The 20122-nt window shown below is 33.0% G+C and overlaps 3 protein-coding genes across 3 annotated transcripts in view; 2 read left to right on the forward strand and 1 right to left on the reverse strand.

Moving 5' to 3' along the window:
- LOC109599138 (uncharacterized) overlaps positions 1 to 20122 on the reverse strand; it is a 128881-nt gene that overhangs the window by 90657 nt on the left and 18102 nt on the right. The gene's annotated exons all lie outside the window — the stretch shown is intronic.
- Positions 5059 to 6174, forward strand: LOC109599160 (uncharacterized). The gene has a single exon (XM_049963596.1). The coding sequence runs from the start codon at positions 5071 to 5073 to the stop codon at positions 6079 to 6081; it is 1011 nt and encodes a 336-aa protein (XP_049819553.1). The 5' UTR covers positions 5059 to 5070; the 3' UTR covers positions 6082 to 6174.
- Positions 6774 to 8348, forward strand: LOC109599161 (uncharacterized). The gene has a single exon (XM_049963597.1). It carries the CDS (start codon positions 6789 to 6791, stop codon positions 7788 to 7790), a length of 1002 nt encoding a protein of 333 aa, XP_049819554.1. The 5' UTR covers positions 6774 to 6788; the 3' UTR covers positions 7791 to 8348.

A 20122-nucleotide genomic window follows, 5' to 3' on the forward strand; every position in this document is an offset into this window, starting at 1 on the left:
TTAGAAATCAATAATATAATCGTAATATAATTGTTTCCATTTGTTATACAATTGTGTTAGTTTCTTACAATTACCTTTATTATTTTCATAAATACAAGGGTTATATGATATGTACAGGCCAGTGACATATTTCTTAAATATAACTTTTCAAAATAATACCCTCCAACTGACAAGTTTCTACGTAGATTAGTTTGTGATTTAAATAAACAATTTTATTTTACAACTGATCGAATGAGCAATCGCCTGATTTGGCACCCAGCGATTATTTTTTAATTCAAAAAAACATTTGAAGCAATAGTAATTTTAAAAGAAAAATAAAAGATATATTTGTACCTTTAATATAAATATTTATTTAGTTCTATGTGGAACAAATATTAACAATAAGCTCTACCTACTTATTTGTCCCATTAAATATTTAAAATATTCACTGTAATTGTTTTCATTTGTTGAACATATTTCCAAGAAAAATCATATTAGTTACTTGCAATTTGCTCGACTTTTTACCGATAATTAAAATTTTTAATCTTTTTAAAACGCACGCAATCTTTCGAGAGTCACGTTTCAAAACTAGCGACTAAACACAAAATTCTATTTTTTCCAACAGTTGCACTTTCCCGACAGGGAGCACTATTAATGTAATTTTCGTTGATTACATATTGATCTACTTTCCACCAAGCTTAAACTGTTTTGTCCTGTTTTCTTTTTTTTCGATGTTTAGCCGAGGCGTAAGAGTAAATAATATTACCACTCGGAACACAAACTCATTTAGGCCAGTCCCCAGATGCTTCCTCGAAATATTAGAACTTTAGTAATTATTTTTAGGATACACTAATACCATTTAAGGAAGCCGTTTCGGTTTAATAAAAGTTCAGCTCTGGGAAAATGGATTATACAACGGGCTCCGTGTTTTCCCCGCTTAAATCGAAAACAAATCGCGGATCTGAAATAAATTAAACGCATCAGCCATCAGCCTTTTGTGCGATATAATATTTACAACAACGAATTTTTCATTCGGCTCGATAGGTCAGTTAAAAAGTGTAAACTAGGCCGTGGCACTGCGTCTGACAGATTAATTAAAAATTAGCAACTGAATCCAAAAATGGGTGGGTAGGGACGGAAAATGAAATGATGCCGCTCAAGTTAGTCCGACTAACGAGATTACCAAGTCTACATCTCAAGTTTGTTTTCTACTGGGACGGCCAAATTTATTACACCACCCGTTTGATTAATATATTTGCACGGAACCGTTACTTAAATAATTGCTATCCGTAAATGCACTCCGCTTAATTAGCCGTTAATGGGACGATATCATCGTTCGAAGTCGCCGGGGAGGCATGCATTAAATTTTGACCGTGTAAACATTTAATTTTGAAATAGTTTATTTGGCGGAGCCCGAGGGTGTAATGTGTCATTTTGCAGTGGAGGAAATATGTCAAACTACGTTACAAAGCATGCACAAAATAACTTGGAAGTTCCGGCTTATCCTTAAACGACCATAATCCTGCGAGTCATGACAAAATGTTTTAAGTTAATAAATTATCCCTCCGAAAATGTTTGATTAAACTGCGCTTAGTTGAACGTTGTCTCCATTTAAAAAAATTACACAGTAATGAATATGTATTTTGTCTGGTTCCAGAACTTGATGAGAAATGATGGCTGGAGAAAACTTGTACCGCAAAAAGCTCCCCGAAGGATCCAAGTAAAGTATTTAGGAAAGTTGTTGAGACAACCCTTGACACGTTTACTAAACTTTGTTTTATGTCGGCAAATGTATGTTTAATATCCGAGATGATATTGTGAGCTTCTCGTACAAATGAACCAAGAAAAAACCAATCCATACATTCATACATTAGGTTTCGGTCTGGTGGTTAAATCCATCTAGACGAAGGGATGTGGTTTTTATGGGATCATATTTTAGAAGGTGCCATATAAAGTAAGTATCGGTTTTAGACTACAATATGGTAATATGTTATGCGGCTTTTTGTCTTCTGAATACAAACGAGAACACAAATGAGCCCGAAAAGGTTTATTGTATTCAAGTAACCCCTGGAAAGTAAATAAAAAACTAGAATGTATTATATTCTATTCCTTTTATATTTAATACAATAAAAATAATACTCGAATAAAATACAAAGTAACTAAGCAATTTTTATGAAAATTCGTAGGTGGCTTTTCGATTAAAATTTTATTAAATTCAACGAGTTTAATGTGAAAAATTAGTCTTATACCTATTATGATAAAAAAAATGAATAAATTTTATTATTTAATATAAAGAATATTAAATAATTAAATTAAAATAATAAATTATTTCAGTTATTTTAAAGTTCGATATAATATTATAGAAATTACGTCCCTGAAAAAATCGATTTTTTTTCTTTTATATTATCAAAGATTAACTGTATAGTAAGAATATATCCTCAGAGGGCTCGACCGAATCGAATCGAACAAAAGACGTCACAGATCATCCCCGTTTACCTACGATCATGTTGCCCCGAATTATTTTGCTTTTTTCGACGTCGAGGAAGGTCCTATGTATGAAGCAGGAATGGCAGAAACTTTAAACGTGTTGTAAGTTGTAGAAATACTTTAAATTCAAAATGATGCACAAAACACCTTGACTTTCTTGACAACCTAATGTATTTTAAATTTAATATTAAAACCACCAATATATTATACCAAAATTTTGAAACCTAGAATATAAATTTTAACTTGACTTAATTATTTTTAAAAGTGTTGATTTAAGATTTTTTAAGCAAATATCAAAAGACAATAATTTTCTTCAAATATAGACTTAAAGTAATTGCATCTCTTAATTAATTCCAAGTCAAACATAACAGCATTTTCCTATGTTCACTGCGTCATCAAAACCACTCTGAACGCATTAAAACGAGATCCCTCCAGGAAATACTAGATTCAAATGATAACCGTTCCAAGCAAAATAGATGACGATGTCTTCCTTAAAATATTCACCCCCTTTTCTTAGTTTTGTTGTCGAGCTAATTCGTCAAGTAATTATACATTTGCACGTTCCGTTTTGCCAACCCCTCTTTCGCGGAAACTTCGCAACTACACACATTCACGATACGAGAAACGCTTAAACCGCTTACCTGAAGTTCTGTTTAACCAAAATATAGCGATAAGCCCCACTCGAGGTAATCAAATTATCTAATTTACAGTTTGGGAATTAAAATCGGAAACACTTCGTAACACCTGTTTTTAGTGAACGGTGTTTCTCAGTTTTCTAATTTGTTGTCCGGGAGGGTGGCATCAATGTTTAATTATTTATTTTGTCCATTCGACCCTTTCGGATGGGTCGTTCGTTTGCGCAATTAGAGGGATTAAGCGGATCATTTGTTTAGAGATGTACTGCGAAGTGGGTAATACCTCGGGCCTGCTAATTATGAGCTTATAAATTATTGCTTTAATATTAGCAGTTGTAGTGCATACATACACCCGGCTATGAAATGCAGTAGGTAACTACCCTGTGCATAATCTCCTTCAACCTGATTTACTAGTACTGTTTTGTTGCTCTGCCAGAATCAATACTAAAAAGGTCAATGTTGAGACAACCACACATTGAATATTTTGGAGCATTACCATCTAAATTTGTCTGGGTTAGTTTTATTCTGTAATAAAATTTCAATGTCTTCTCTAGTTGTTTCCCATTGAACCAGTTTTTTATAAAAGTACCACATAGTTAATCTAATAACGTCACAACCAATTTTAAATTTTACGTACAAAATTGTTTAGAACAAAAACAAATCCAGTCTTGGTTGATGGATAGTTGTAAAAGGGTACAAATCCAATTAACTACATATAACCACATTAATGTGGAACAAATGGCGCTCTAATAAAAACACATGATGTACGAGTTTCTATACACGTGATGTCGTCGCAATTAAGGTCTGGAAGCAGCGTGTGGAGGATGGTGGAAAAATTCTTAAGTGTTTAGAATTTGGAGAGGTCGTATATCAAGTGGATGCTCGGATAAACACGTGAATAGACCTTGATTACAGGGAGCAAATGTATTTTATATATCAGTATCGAAAAGCCCTTTCTGTCTTGTATTCAAATGAAGTTTACTTTATTGGTAACGTCATTTTCAAGGACTTATAGAAATTGAAATAAATATGATTACTAGACATAAATATATTTTTATATCTATTTACTTCAGGTATTTTTAAAAGATATAAATTGATTTTGAAACAAATGTTTTGTAGAGAGAAGGAAATTCCTTTATACATACAGTAGGAAAAGCATTTGACATGTCTGAATTTAGAGAGAGACATTATGCAGGATAGAGAAGTCTGTCCATACTATCTCTATTGTACATGATGTCTCTTTCAGGATTTAGATGAATCAAACTGAATGAATTGGCTTGTGGTCTCGTAACGGGTTACCGATGATAATACGATTAAATACATATTAAATCAGCAAAATCAGTCTTTTTGAAAGACTCGTTACAACAGGTTAAAGGGCTCGGCTTAATCTAACTATATTAACAAATAAATATAAGAAAAAACAAAAACAAACAAATAAAAATATGAAACTGAATGATTTAAACTTGAACTTAACGAATATTATAACAATTGATTCGACAAACAGTAAGTAAAAAACTAAAAGAATTTCGATCTCGACTCTAAAAAAATTCTGGTAAAATCTAGCGAAATAAATGAATCCCAGAGTTTTTATAAACTCGTATTCTAGGAAGGGGGGAAGTAGATAGTGATTTAAGACCCTTAAAAAAGAGGATGTTTTCAACAACAATCCTACTTCAACCAATCAGATGAACTAAACAAATGTTCCTTTTTCCAACATTGTTGCCAAACTAATTTAAGAGTTTTTTCTATAAGAAACCCTAATCTAAATAATAATGTACTTAGTCTAAAAAACCTTATTGCAATTCAAAATAAAATATAATACATTATTTCAATACAATTACAATTCTGATACTGTTTGCATAAGGAAAAACCATTTATTATTATATTATTGATAGAGGAATAAACAATTGTTTATTGTCAACTTGTTTGTTGTTATTTAGAATTCATCAATGTCAAATTGAAAGCCAATATGTTGAGAATAAAAGCAAGAAATGTCGCTTCGCTTAGGAAATACTGTTGCAATCCACCAAAATTTAAAGTGGCAATCGTGGGATCGTCCGGAGGCATCGGCCAACCCCTCTCCCTCCTTCTCAAGCTCAACACAATGATAAAGCAGTTAAATTTGTATGACATGGTGCTGGCTAAGGGAGTGTCATACGAACTCGATCACATCGAAACCGACGTCGTCGTCAAGGGATTCGAAGGCGAATGCGAACTTTTGGACGCCCTAAAAGGCATGGACGTCGTCATGATTCCGGCCGGGTTACCAAGAAAACCGGGAATGAGCAGGGAGGATCTGTTCGGCGCGAACGCAGGCATCGCCAAAGCGATTGCCGAGGCCATCTCAGAGGCTTGTCCTAAAGCCTTGGTCGGCGTCATCACTAACCCCGTCAATTCCATTGTTCCCGTAATGTCGGAGGTGATGAAGAAGAAGTGCAAGTACGATCCGAGACGCATTTTCGGCGTGACAACTCTAGACGTGGTCCGTGCCAACACCATGGTGGCGAAGTTGAAGGGAATGAATCCACGTGATCTTGCGGTGCCGGTGGTCGGAGGACATTCGGGCATTACGATTATACCTCTCCTCTCTCAGGTCAAAGTTCCTTGCCCGTTTACTTGCGATGAAATCAAAAAACTCACCAGCGACATTCAGAATGCGGGCACGGAGGTGGTGGTGGCGAAAGGAGGTAAGGGTTCGGCCACCTTGTCCATGGCTTATTCGGCAGCCAGATTCGCAAACGCCCTCATAAGGGCTCTTAGTGGAGACACGGAAATGATGGAATATACATACGTCGCTTCGACTATTTCACCAGCACCGTATTTTGCCACGCGCGTCCTCCTTGGCAAAAATGGGGTGGAGCAGGTTTGCCCGTTAGGAGAATTGAGTGCATATGAGAAAGCATCACTTGAAATTGCTATTCCAGAACTAAAGAATAATATTCAAGAAGGAATTGATTATGTTGAGAAATCTCAAGATTAAATGTGAAATGTTTTTGTGGGAATAACAATATAATTTAATTTGAATAAATGTATTATTTTGTATTTATATTAATAAATTACAATTGATTCGTCATTTTATTAGCCTCAGGTTAGCGAATAAGAACAAAAGATTTCGATCGGTCAAAAAATACTCAAATTAGTTCATACTACATTGACTTAATGCTTTCGCATCTTGTATATGTATCAGGTAACTCATCTAGACACAATATATCATTTATCATTTTTGTAAAAATCTTGCTTTTGAGAATTGAAGAACTGACCTCGTTTCCAAAACCTTTATATTTTCAAATACTTAAACCACTTGTACCCCAAAAACAACGTATATCTTCCGACAAGCTTCTGCAGCCTTTGACACGGCCATACTCTTAGTAAAGATTTTGCCCTTTAATTGAAAATAATCTAACTTATCAAATACACTGAATGATACTCTTTGACATAAGTTTTAACCTATATTCAAAATTACCCCACCACTACATCCTGTTTACTGAATATAATTCATAAAATTTGACAATAAAGAAAACCAGCACGAACTTTTTTCGTTGCCTGGTATATTTAAGAGGCACACTATGACAAACAAGTTCCTTTATTGATGTTGTCATCGTAACCGAAATTATATATTTACTTTTGACATTTAGTAAAGTCAATTGGTTAAAGATGCTGAAAGCAGCTAAATGCAAAACTATTACTATGGTAAGAACCATCGTGCAACTACAAAAGAAATTTAATGTTGCCCTTATTGGATCGGCCGGAGGTATCGGTCAGCCATTTTCCCTCCTCCTCAAGCTCGACTCGTTGATCGACAGACTTAACCTCTACGACCTGGTAAACGCCAAAGGCCTGGCTGCGGACTTAAATCACGTCGAAACCGATGTCAGGGCGCAGGGCTTCGAGGGCAAATCCGAATTGGAATCCTCCTTGGAGTCCATGGACGTCGTCATGATCGCCGCCGGAGTCCCTCGCAAGCCCGGTATGACAAGAGACGACTTGTTTGACGTAAACGCCTCCATAGTGAAGGAAATCGCCGAGGCCGTTGTACAGGTATGTCCTAAGGCGTTGATCGGGGTCATCACCAACCCCGTCAACTCCACGATGCCGATTGTATCCGAGGTATTCAAAAGATGCGACAAATACGATCCAAGACGCATCTTCGGTGTCACCACTTTGGACCTGGTGCGTGCCAACGCGATGGTAGGCCGCGCGAAGCATATGGATCCTCGCGACATTTCGGTGCCCGTCATCGGCGGACATTCCGGAAAGACGATCATACCTCTGATCTCTCGGACGAACGTTCCTCTGTCGTTCACAAACGAAGAGATTATCAAATTGACGGAGGATATACAAAACGCTGGGACTGAGATAGTTGAAGCGAAGGACGGAATGGGATCCGCAACTCTTGCGATGGCGTATGCCGCGGCGAGATTCACCAATTCCCTGATTAAGGGTTTGAGGGGCGATGCTGACGTGATGGAGTACGCGTTTGTGGCATCCAGTATTTCCAGTGCGCCCTATTTATCGACACGCATTATTTTGGGCAAAAACGGGGTAGAGAAGATTTATCCTGTAGGAAATTTGACTCCCTATGAACAGGATTTGTTGGACAATGCTTTGCCTGTTATACAGCAAAACATCAAAGATGGCATTGATTTTGTAAAAAAATCTCCAAAGATTTCTGAAGAAAAGAGCAATTAATTAACATCGTTTTCCTATTGTTTCTCTCGTTTTTATTATTGCTTCTGTTCATTATATATAAAGTTTAACTGAGTTCATAAAAAAGGGGATGCAAATGTGAATTTAATATGTTATCGACTTGACCATGGCTGATCTCATATCGTTACTACGGTCTTCAAGCCAAGAAAGAAAAAAACACGGGCCAAAACTTTTCAGAACAGGCTTGGAGATACGGTGAAAGTTCCGCAGCGTCCATAAGTCGCAACAAAGTTTTTATATTAGTTTTTTATGGAATTGATAAAAGACTTTTGAGATTGAGTGACTTGGATGCTTATTGTGTGACGTTACGGATTTATTTGACTCAATTAGTAGTTGTCCTGGATTGTAATGTGAAGGTAATTTATTGGGACGAGAACAACTAAATTATTGTGACTGACAATTTATTCCAGTGGATATATCAGAATCGCGTGTGGAGGCGGATGTCATTTCTAAAATTACTTTTGTATTAATATTTAATTGTGTATTCAAATTTCCATTTCCCAACTAACGTAATTAATAAACGTCCTTAAAATGTTAAAATGTTTTTTTATTTACCTGCTCTTTATTGAATGTAAGAATTTTATTAATATTTTAATACTTTTAATACTTTCATATACATATGTATAATTAAGCCTAATTTATAAAAATAATATCAGAAATATAATAAAGATTTAGTTCTAAATATACTCTTTATTTTTTATATTTTACTACATATTTATTACTATTTATTTATTTACAATATAGCGAATTATTAAACTGTAGTGGATCAATCATTTACAAAATATTTTATGAATTTCATCAAAAAATTTAATTTTGAAACAGTTAAAATCAATATAAAATTGGGCGAGTGACAGTTGGCAATTCCTCTTTTTGCAAGTATTGACAATATACCGATTGGAAAGCCTTTTATCCTACTGAATTTTGAGAGAGACATCATGCATGTCAGAGATAGTAAAAGATTCCCAATACTAAGCAAATTTACAGATTTTTACTGTATCTGCCCTATGGTCGAAAATCGTAGTAATCTACGATTTTCGACCATAGGGACAATAGGTTGAAGTTGGTACGTCTGTTTGAACTGTGTCTTAATCCAAGAAAGATTTTGATGGCAATATGGATGACTTTTTATGAATTTTACATACTGACTACCTACCAAGACACTCAACGATCTGTGTACCAATAGCAAATTGACTAAGTTCGTGAAAAATTGATGCAAAATCTTCTTCAATTAATAGAAAAGTGTCAACAACTGTCATACTAGAGACTCAAAAGAAGCTTCACAATTTTATATGGAAAGTTCTACCTCATCCACAATATACTCCAAATCTACGTGATGTGTGATAGATACTCTGTGTAATCATTATTTATTTAATAAAGAGGAAGTCAGAACTGATGTAGATCTTTATTTCAGTTCCAAGTGTTCAAAATGTTGTTTCTCGTAGCATGCAAAACATTATGGAAAAAGTTATTTTAAATATTTTTATATGTTAATATATTATCAACTAAATAAAATGGAGTGATAAAAATTTAAATAAGGAAACAAAATATTTTAACTATATATCATTAACTTAAATAAATGTAAAAGTGGTTGGCAAAAAATCAAAATAGATTTCTCAACTGAATGAAATTGACATAAATACTCAACATTAATGTAAATTTATTGGGCATAAACAAACAAATCTTGTCAACGAATTATTTAGTAGTAATATATAAATAAAAAAATAAAAGGCACAAAAATGCTGAAAATTCCATTACCTATTTTAAAACAAATTTGTGGAAAAAATACTGCTAAAATATTTAAGTAAATGAAACGAAATTCTCATAATATATGTCCATTAGACGAGATTATCTACAAGGAAGTAGTCTAACTTCTTTTTAGTTATAAAAAAATTTTTTATTAATATTACATATATAAAATGACCGACAATACCACATAAAACATAGTTACAAAATATGTGACTTTGTTTTTCACTTCAATCTTAACACAGTAATAATTACATGTACTCACACAATCATATTTTCTTTTCTAATATATGTTTTAAGTAGCAATGTCAAAACAAAAATGGTAATTAATAAGTCCAAAACAATTTCCATAACGTAATTAACATAAACCAGAGAATAGGACTATAATGATAATGAGTTCCAAGGAACTAAGGAGTGAGCCTACTTTGCAATATTTGGTAACCACATACAAAACATTCACTCAATAGTCCATATATTCCTCCATGTAACTATTAATTATTTTTAACATTTTTTACGGAATGAAAATGAGGTTAAACATAAGGTTGATTTTTTGCTTAACATCTCAGAATTTATTTGTAGAACATTGGCAAAAATTGTTGATAAGTATAATAATGATGATTGTATCGAGTAATAGTTATTTAAATAATTCCAATAAAATGGTAAGAAATTTAACAATTAATGATAATAAATAAGTCACTGATTGCTGTTGAAATTGTCAGAAACAATGTAGAGACCATGCATCTCGCTATAACCATATAAACTTGTCAAGACATAATTTTAAAAACACCGGTCTACTTCCAAACAAACTTCTTTTGATATCGTTTCCATGTTCCATGTTCCAGCCACATAAAACGCGAGTCAGGCGAATGCTAATCGCTTGTCTCGCATAAAACCGTCCTCCTATCTGTTTTAAAACTATTATAATAATTTATCCCCGAAGTTGAATCCAGTTGTTTATCATGCAGGCATTTGCAATCGTGCCGTCCCAGTACAACACACACACACGGGCACAAAAACCGGCCGAGCGGTTGTCGTGCCAGATAAATGGATAAACGCGGTTAATAACGCCCGCCTAGAAATTAATTAGGTTAACAAAAGAGCAGCGGTTTTAATAGAAACGGTCGAGTTTTCTTATGCGTGCGTTACCTTTGCACGTGTCCGATAAAACACGCATTGACGTTTAAGATGAAGGGTCTTATTATATTATAACTAGTGGTGGAAACTTTCAAGTTTAAAATGCTGGCTTAATTCTTTCACGAAGTTGTCTGATTTATTATTCACGGTGTGTCTGGCACGTTAACTACACTTAAGTTTACAGATTTTGAGGAAGTTTACTCTTCATTTTGTTCCATAAGTTACACAATTTTTCCATTTATAAATATTATTTTTTGGTGTGAATTTGTCATTTTAGTTTTGTTTTTGAATTCTCTTCTCAATTATTATCGCATCTGATCACGAATTTTCGATGTAGAAACTTTCAGCAGGTTTTTATAGTAAATTCGAAATAATCTAGTATATAGAAAAAAATTAGTTAAATTATGCTATTATTATATAGTGTATTCACATAAGGTGTGCAGTGGTGTAAACAATAGTCCAACCCTATCCAAATATAATATACGTGATTGTTGACAGTGCTCTATTTAAATAATGATATTGAAATCATATTTTTAGACAAATATAAAAAATATATTCTTTTAAACTCAATATTTTACCACAAAAATGAACATTGGTGCTATTTACCATAAGTTTAAATTAATAATAAATTAAGTAAATATGTATCCTGAATGCTACCATGACTAAATTTTACTCACTTATTAGATATTATAAACTTTTTTATTTGAACATAAGTTTGGAAACATTCTTAAATAATTTAATTTTCGAATAATAAACCAAAAACAAATAGAAGCATTAATATTTTGTAGCATAACCATCAGCTTGTATGATTACTGCACACCATTTGTTCATGGAGTCGATCAATTTTCTGGTAAATTCTGGATGTATTTTTTGTCATTTCATATGAAGCCCTTTCAGTAGCTCTGTCTTATTTTTATTGCTCCCATATATTCCTTTCTAAATAATCTAAAAATATGTTCTCTAAGATTTAAATCCAGTGATGGAATGATTCTTTTCTCTACAATTAAAAAAAAAGACAAAATTTCCATAAAAAACAAGACTTAATAAAAGAATCTTTCTTTTAAACCTGTGTACTTTCCTTTATCCTTTCTAAATCAATAATTGCAGATGATACTTGACGAAGGATAAGTATTGTTTCTTTGGCTTATATTCTTCAAACTACCCACATATTTATTTTTTTATTTATATTTTATTTCATACATAGATCTAAAAATAAATACAGAAGGCAAATGAGTTGTTTGCCTAGCCACCCTTAATGTAAATAGCTATGTTCGAAAACGGAAGTTGCTGCGTTAGCATCAATTTGGCTTAGTGCAGGGCGTAGATGCGTGGAACAGTTGGAAACACATCTGACCTAAATTATGGTTAAAATGGGTCTCGTTTCTTCATCCGTCTGTCCAAAAATAGGATTATCCTTCCGAGGGAACCTCGTGTTAGTTTGTTTGCTCCACTGATTTAATATTTTGATTTGTGGTTTGTGTAAAAAGAAAATTTATTTTCATGTTCAGAAATTCATTTAATTAGTAACGTAATTAATTAATAGTATGTAGCGTCACCGTACAAGTAATGAAGTACAAATAAAACGGCGCACTTTAATTTATCAAAATAGAGGAAAATTAAATTGCTCCGGGCGAAATACTTACTCAACTAATACAACAATTGCGGGTCCTCTGTGGCATATAATTTAGTAAAAGGTCTCAGGTCACACCGAAGGTTGAAAGTTCTTCTTTGCTAAGAACAACAAAGTTAAATACTTTTAAATAATAGAGAAATGTGACAGGTAAAGGTCAACCTAAGGTTAAATTGAAATTTCTTGACAGTGTCGCTAACTGGTCATAGTGGTTGACTGGCCCAAAAAAATCGAATCGATTTAATGTGTGTGAAAATGATTAAAGATTAACCGAATCGGTCAAATCTTTTAAATTATGCAACGGAATAAACACGTTTCCGAATTTTAAATCGGAGCTAAATTTTGAAACAAAATAGATAATTTTAAAAAGTAACCTTATGACTGCCTCATAAATAACATTACAAGTGTATATCAAAACTATAAAGGAGTTTTATGACCTAGATATTAAAACAATAAGCAACTTCTTTCGGACAATGAAACGCTTTTCAACCGAAATCTCTTCCAATAAATTTTAATTAAATCTAATAAAAATAGTTCCTGCAGCCCTTCTAAGTGTACAATACCAATAAATTCTCCGGGTCTCCCCTAAATGATCTGTAAGATCTACAGAAGGATAATACGGTAACAATGAAAAAGTTTTCACATAAATCTATTAGGACATAATACATCAAGTACTTAAACAAATTCAAGCGTTGATTGACGTAAAATCGTTAGTTGCTCTACAAATGCGTTCCTCCAAACATTATTAATCACGTGCAGCTTGATAATTAATTACTTATAAATTTATAAAATGGACCTCAATTTATGAAAATGTATGTGTCATTCTACGCTACGCACGCCCGCAGAAAATTGACTTCCCCCAGCATATTACAATATTAATACAACCACTGCAAAGGAGCCTTTTGTTCGTCCGAATTTAATAAAAGGTGTTCCCTCGTCTCACAAACATTATTGGCAGCCTAGGGAAGCTTGGGATCCATCAAAAGGAACAAAGTAAACTGGGACTGGAAACGTAAAAGGTTAAGGTCAGGGTGTTTGAGGTTTTCCGATACAAATAACTCCTTTACATTATTTGCGGTGTCAAAAAAATAAAACGCAATTCAATAAGTCCCAATTAAAACCTAAAAACTTCATGTTGTCAGCAAAACGCTAATAAATTTCATGGTCTCCCATTAATTCCCCCGTAGCCCCACAGGGTTTATTTATTTTTTTTATGTCGCTGTCGGGCGTGTACACGGGACAGACAAACAATGAAACATAGCGGAGCTAGAAAATAGGCAATAAAAAGGATAACAAGGATGTCGAACTACGAAAACAGGGCCGTAAATAAGAAATGGCTAACACTTCACTCAAACTTGACCCATTTAAAATGTTCCTTTTGACCTTAAATATATAAAGCACACGGTTGTACAAGTGCAAACAGTTGACTTTGTCGATGTAAGTTTTTAATTCACTTTGTGTGTTTTTATTAGGACGGTACGCGTGTGCCGGTTTGGTGTCTTTCATCCAGTTTCACTTGGATGATCGAATGCGGATCTGGAAATGGCCTCGAATTGACAATGGGCTAATACTATTCACCATGTTATAGTAATTATGTTTATGTTAGTAAAGGAAGAAGTAGACTCTGAAGGTCACTACGAACTGCCTCATTATAAAATTAGGAAACTTCCAAAATTACGAGTTTCGCCGGAGTGGAACACCTTGTACAGTTTCAATTTTTAAATTCTACATGTAAATAAAAATAAAATGGTTATATATGGATTTGGATGTCGAGTATTTTATTGAAAGTATATCTAAAATAAGATGATCCTGAAAATTTGAGCCCGAATCGATCAAATCCGGTTACTGGATAATTTTTTAAAATTTGAAAAAATAAATTTTTCAAAATTTTTTATCTCAACTTTTATATAACTTAGAGATTTAGTTCAAACGACATTCTTCACTGTGAACTCTCCACTTTCAAGACCAAAATAGATATTAGAATTAAGGTCATTTCCGGCTTAGCTGGAAGCTTCCAATCAAACCACTGCATTAGCAAAATTTTACCTGTTTTCAAAATGCTCTCAAATCTACAGATTCTAAAGTATATTGTTAAATAACTGCTGATATTTTTTGTGAAGGTGATTGATATCTCCCCTTTTTTTCTTAATTGTCTCGATTTCGTTATTTTAGGATAATCCAAAACCAAAAATCGTTATTTTTAGTAACTTTTTTCTCGGAACTTCGATTTACTTAAAATTTTCAGGGAAGTTGGTCTAGTATGTTCCCAACAAGTTCTGAAAATGGCAACGACTTATAAAATTTCAAACACGTGCATCGAACATAAATACTAATATTTAAATGAACCCGTAAATTCGTAATGATCCCGCGACACGAAACTGGGTTAGTTATTTTTGTCAATGCAGTGCCGCCTTCAAACGAACGGAGGACATTAAGATCCGAATTGTGTTTTATCCTTGAAAAATTGCATGCGATAATTCACGATAATAATACAATGCCGGTGGAGAAAATGACATCGTAACTTTGCCCATTGAAACTCCAATAAAATAATTTTATTGGCTTCTTCTGCCATCGCCGATATTTATTAACACACACTTGGGCTGAATTAAAAACGAAGTTAATGGCTTCGTTATTCCATGTTTTATTCAACAAATGATTTATCGATCACGTTACGAATAACTGCAAATTTAATCGGCCATAAATCATAGAACATCCTTCGATCGAATTCGATAACTAAACTATTTGAGTGTGGTCAATTTTCAATGGATGCTTTTATTATTCAGTACGAAAACAAAAAGAATTAAATCTTTGCAATTGCGGACTATTAAATGGGTCAAGTTTGGGTTTATTTATGTTCAAGTTTTTTGGTTCGTTATCCTTGTTGTTCTTTTTATTGTTTATTTTGTGGACAACTAGTGCAAGGTTTTATTAGTTTTTCCCGCTAGTTTTGTGATATTGATTGTTTGCTTCAGTTAAATTATTGCCACCATTAAAAATACCATAAGCTATTTTTATTTTGTTAATTAGAATTTACAGGATGACATTTTGGGATCACAACATGTTACTGTCAGAGAGAAAAGGTTTATTGTTTTAATACCGATGGATAATTCACTATTATATTTTTGGTCCAGATTGATACTACTATATTTATCATGTTGACAGGAGCATTATTTTTACCGGATAAAGGATGACAATTTGTTACAATTTAAAATCAAGATAAATGTGAAAAACGTTTTAAAAGGTGGTACAAAACATAATTGCTTAATTGTTACAAATTCATTTTATTTTGCTATAATAAAAGTAATAATTTGCCCTCTTAAACTGACAAGGCATAAAATGTAAATAAAGTGGCAGTAAATTATATTAAAATTAACCGTATAGAAACTAAATAATAAAAAATTACAAGTGAAGAGAAAATATCAAAGTTATTGATGTTTTTAGATGCAGAAGATAATGAACATCCTGTATAAAATTTAGAAGTACTTATAGGATGATCCTTGATTAACATTTGTGCATCAAAATTGGTGGATATACAGACATTTTAGTTAGATCGTCAATTTGACAAATTTTGAAACAAAAAATATTGAATTTAAGAATAGGACATGGTGTAGCCACTCTCTTTTGCATTTTGAATCGGTTGGCTTTGATCTCTTCGGACAGTTATAAATGTTCCTGGATGGTCGACCAAGGTTGGTTAAGGGTGTTTAACTATTCTTTGATTGTTTGACATATAACACATAACAAATAATGAAGTTTCTAATCGATCAGATATTGAAGCTAGTTAAAATTATTGTTACAAAACAAATTAAAAATTAAATTTTCTTTGTTTTACTTTAAATATTCTTATAAATAATTTTATATTCCTTAGATTTTTTTTATTTATGATTATTAATATAATTTCCCTACAGTAGCTATAATGTGCCATTTATTTTAATTACGTGCTTTCTAAACACCTAAGGGCGAATTCGTGACATTTCTAATCGGAAAAAAATTGAAGGAAATCTTTCAGGTTCACCTTCGACAATTTTTATCGCAGCTCTGAATTCCAACGAAGTAAAAAAGTAAATAGAACGTCATCGATTGCGTGACATTCGACCTGACGTGTTCCAAAACATTCGTTCTAAATATTTTCAAAGATGGCTGTATCCACAGAATATACGTAGTCAATACAAAATTATCTGAATAATTTAATGTCACATGTTAAACACACCCCTTCAAGGCAACGTTGTCAGTCACAATAATAATAATAATTATTCCATTATTTATTTAAAACAATGTACATGTAGTGTAGCTTATTAAATTCGTTTTCCAGTTCCCATTTTTGCGTAAAAAAATGATTAAACCTCGTCACATAAACCGCAACAACTCGTTACAGACCGGCGTATATCCTGAATCGCATACTTTGCCCATAAAATGGATTTTACGTCCCAGAAGAAAGCTTCTGGAGTGCATAAATAAATTAAGTAGAATTATTATAGTTGCCGTTTTGAGCTTAATACTGACATCAAATAGTTATAACTACCACGCGGGTTGAACGTAAAACGTACGGTGTTATTGTGAATAAGATTAAAATCACGACCTTGGAGGATAATAAGGTTTTTATCGGGCTGATGACAGATTTATGAACATGCATAATGGATCGTACCGGTCGGTTTTCTTTATAAACTTGCCTGAAGTCTAATGAAACACTAATTGGAAAAGAGCAACATTGATTTTCTTCTTACATCTCTGAGAGTTATAAATACATTTATTAGATACCAACAAAAGTAATTTAAGTTTTTGGTTCATAATTTATTTGATTAAATTTTTATATTTGTGTTATACAGGATGATTATAACTTATTCATTAAAAGTTTACGGAAAAAAGAATTGATTTGAAATAATAGGATGACTGAAAATTAATGTCGTTTTTGCGCATGCAACTTCTTCATTTTTTTTGCAATTTGGGGTTAAATGGCCAGGCAAATATCAGAAGAGCATATCCAACATTGCATGCTTTTTGAGTTTTGCAAGGGTTGTAACGCAGGAAAACCAACGAAGTTATACAATGACATGCTAAGGGCTCAAGTGGAAGCAAATCCATGTCAAACAATCAAAGAACAGTTAAACACCCTTAACCAACCTTGGTTGACCATCATCCAGGAACATTTATAACAGAATGGAAAAATAAGTAGAGCAGGTGGTCTCCACAATCTGACTGAAGAGAACAATGCCAACCGATCCAAAAGGCAAAAGGCTCTCTCTAAATGGATTTGCTGGGTGAATGATGGATCATAATTACCCGATATACCACCCTCGGATTTCCAATTATTCCGATCCCTATAACATTTTCTTAGAAAATTTTGATGATGTTCAGAATGGCATTTCGAGATATTTTACTCGAAAACCAATTAATTTTTATCGGTCTTGGATTGAAAATTTACCCACTAGACGGCAAAACGTTGTTGTTAACGAGGATGATTATATTATTGATTAAATATAAAGACTTGAAAATTTATTCGTTTGAATTTAATATAAGATAGCGACATTTGTATCCGGTCTCCCTAATATTAACAATTATATTAATTAGTATAACATAGAAATTTTCATTTTTTTGTCTTGATGTATGAAATTTGAAACTACACTCCATTCAAATTAGGTACTGAGTAACATAAACATAAATTTAGTTGGGTGATAAGCACGTGATCTTGGATGTCATTTAAAACAGAAGTTTATTGTTTTTTTGGAAATAATAAAGTTAATAATTAGGAAAAATTTGTTAAGACTTTACTACATTTAGAACTATTAATGTATAGGTGTCAATATGTTTCTAAAAATACATTCAAAATTAGCACGTAACTGATGGATAATCTTATTGGTCAGTTCAAAAGGGTTGCCTCGTATCGATATCTACTTTAAACTTAAATGATACCGGTTACTTAATTTACTATTATTATTTATTTACCAATTTTAATTTTCATTTTTAAACTAAATTAATATTTGTCTAAAAATATTATTTGGACATATTTACTTTTAAATGCGATCCTTTCGACAATCGCTTGCACCGTGAATGGCACGTGACTATTGCTTACTTCACCCTGCACCTTATGTGAATACCCTATAGTTTAAAAATGTAATTAAAATAAATGAAATATTAGAGTTAGATTATTTTATAACTATTTATATTAAAGAACAAAATAAGATATATAAAATTATTCATTTGTATTACAATAAAGGTAATTTTCTTATATTTTTAAAAATGTAATTAACATAAATGAAATATTAATCATCAGTTGAGTTAGAGAATTATATTTATCATAAAAAGGGAGACAACAGAATTAGGGAATTAAAATTATTTTGTTATAATAAAATTTAAAGTAAGGCAAACAAAGTTTCATTTTTCATTTGACTTGTTACAAAGGTGAATTTTACGCGAAATAAAATAATTATAAAATTTCAAACTTGCTTGAATTTCTCATAAATTCTTTAATATCTGTTTAAAACATTTATTCCAGTCAAATTAGCACCAAACAAAATAAATATAAAACCTAAAACACTTTAATTGAAAGCTTTTACCTCACAAAACTTCACCGCGATATCAATTTAAAGTCACCCCCGTTATTTGCTTGATGGAAACCGATCAGACAGAATCGAAGGTTGTTTGCATAAATTCATCTAATCTCGTAATTCTTAACGAACATAAACCAACAACACCGGCTGCCATTTTTGTCCGTTCCGCCAGTCAAATTACATCCGAGTTAATTAAATCAATCAGCTTGTCGTGCCGCCATCCCGGAACGTTTTCGGGGGTGAAGCGGGTGAAATATGGTTTAATATATACGGGAGCACCGTAAGCAACGGCGAAATGTAAATATTTGGGAGCTGCGTACGATATTTGCTTAGGGATTCATATTTGATTGGTATTCTGATGGCGGGTGCGACGTACCTGTTGAGCGAACTACGGTTTTCGGCTAAACAAATATCTATTGTTCCATGTTCTGGGGACCGACGACGATTTTTAACCGCAAAATCGACCTTGATAAACAATGCTAGAGTATTATTAAAACGCTCGGCCATAAAACTTTTATGTCCGGCCATAATGTCGTTTCGATATACAATGTTAAAGACGGATGCTACAAAAGTTGTCGCATCCGCCACAATTTTAAAATCTCGTTTAAGAGTAGTAAAACACACACACACACCATTCTTGGTCACATCGTTTATGTCCTTCATTTTATATTCATGTCATCTTAGTAGAACATTCTGTCCTAATCTTATTTAATATTTTTGCGAGCCCCCTTTTACGAGGGTTTCGCATGAGAATATAATATTACTTATGTCAAGCTCTTTTCGTGATTATATGTAAAAATATTACAGTTTCTAATTTGAGTAACACAACTTTATTCCTTGCCCTTAATCAACATGTAATTTTGAGCCTATCGACGAGGTTAAGTTTACGAAATAGAAATAGAAACTTCTGACGTCCCTTCTATATAATAACTTTGTTGTCTTAATCCTCATGCCATTGAACTTACTTGCCTCTGTCAATATTTAATAATTTGGATGCGGATATTGCTTGGAAAGCTTCTTTGTTTTGTGGAAAAAAGCGAAAACCGTCGGATATAAAACGTATATCACTGGAATGTTCTTTCCGTACTCGCTCCCTTTCAATTGAATGGGAGACAGGACCGTGATAAATGAAGGGGGGGATTCCCTATATATTGTGGCTAAGTGCTCCGGCATTTTTCCAGCAATCATAATTAAAGATTGGGTAAAAATTGCATTAAAATGTTTTAGGAATGATAACGAATGATTGATTGATCTTTATT

Source organism: Aethina tumida, chromosome 2, assembly GCF_024364675.1.
Source record: "Aethina tumida isolate Nest 87 chromosome 2, icAetTumi1.1, whole genome shotgun sequence".
NCBI lineage: Eukaryota > Metazoa > Arthropoda > Insecta > Coleoptera > Nitidulidae > Aethina > Aethina tumida.

Bases quoted from the DNA above. Each gene is read 5' to 3' on its own strand.
- LOC109599160 (XM_049963596.1), top strand. From the start codon at position 5,071: ATGTTGAGAATAAAAGCAAGAAATGTCGCTTCGCTTAGGAAATACTGT.
- LOC109599161 (XM_049963597.1), top strand. From the start codon at position 6,789: ATGGTAAGAACCATCGTGCAACTACAAAAGAAATTTAATGTTGCCCTT.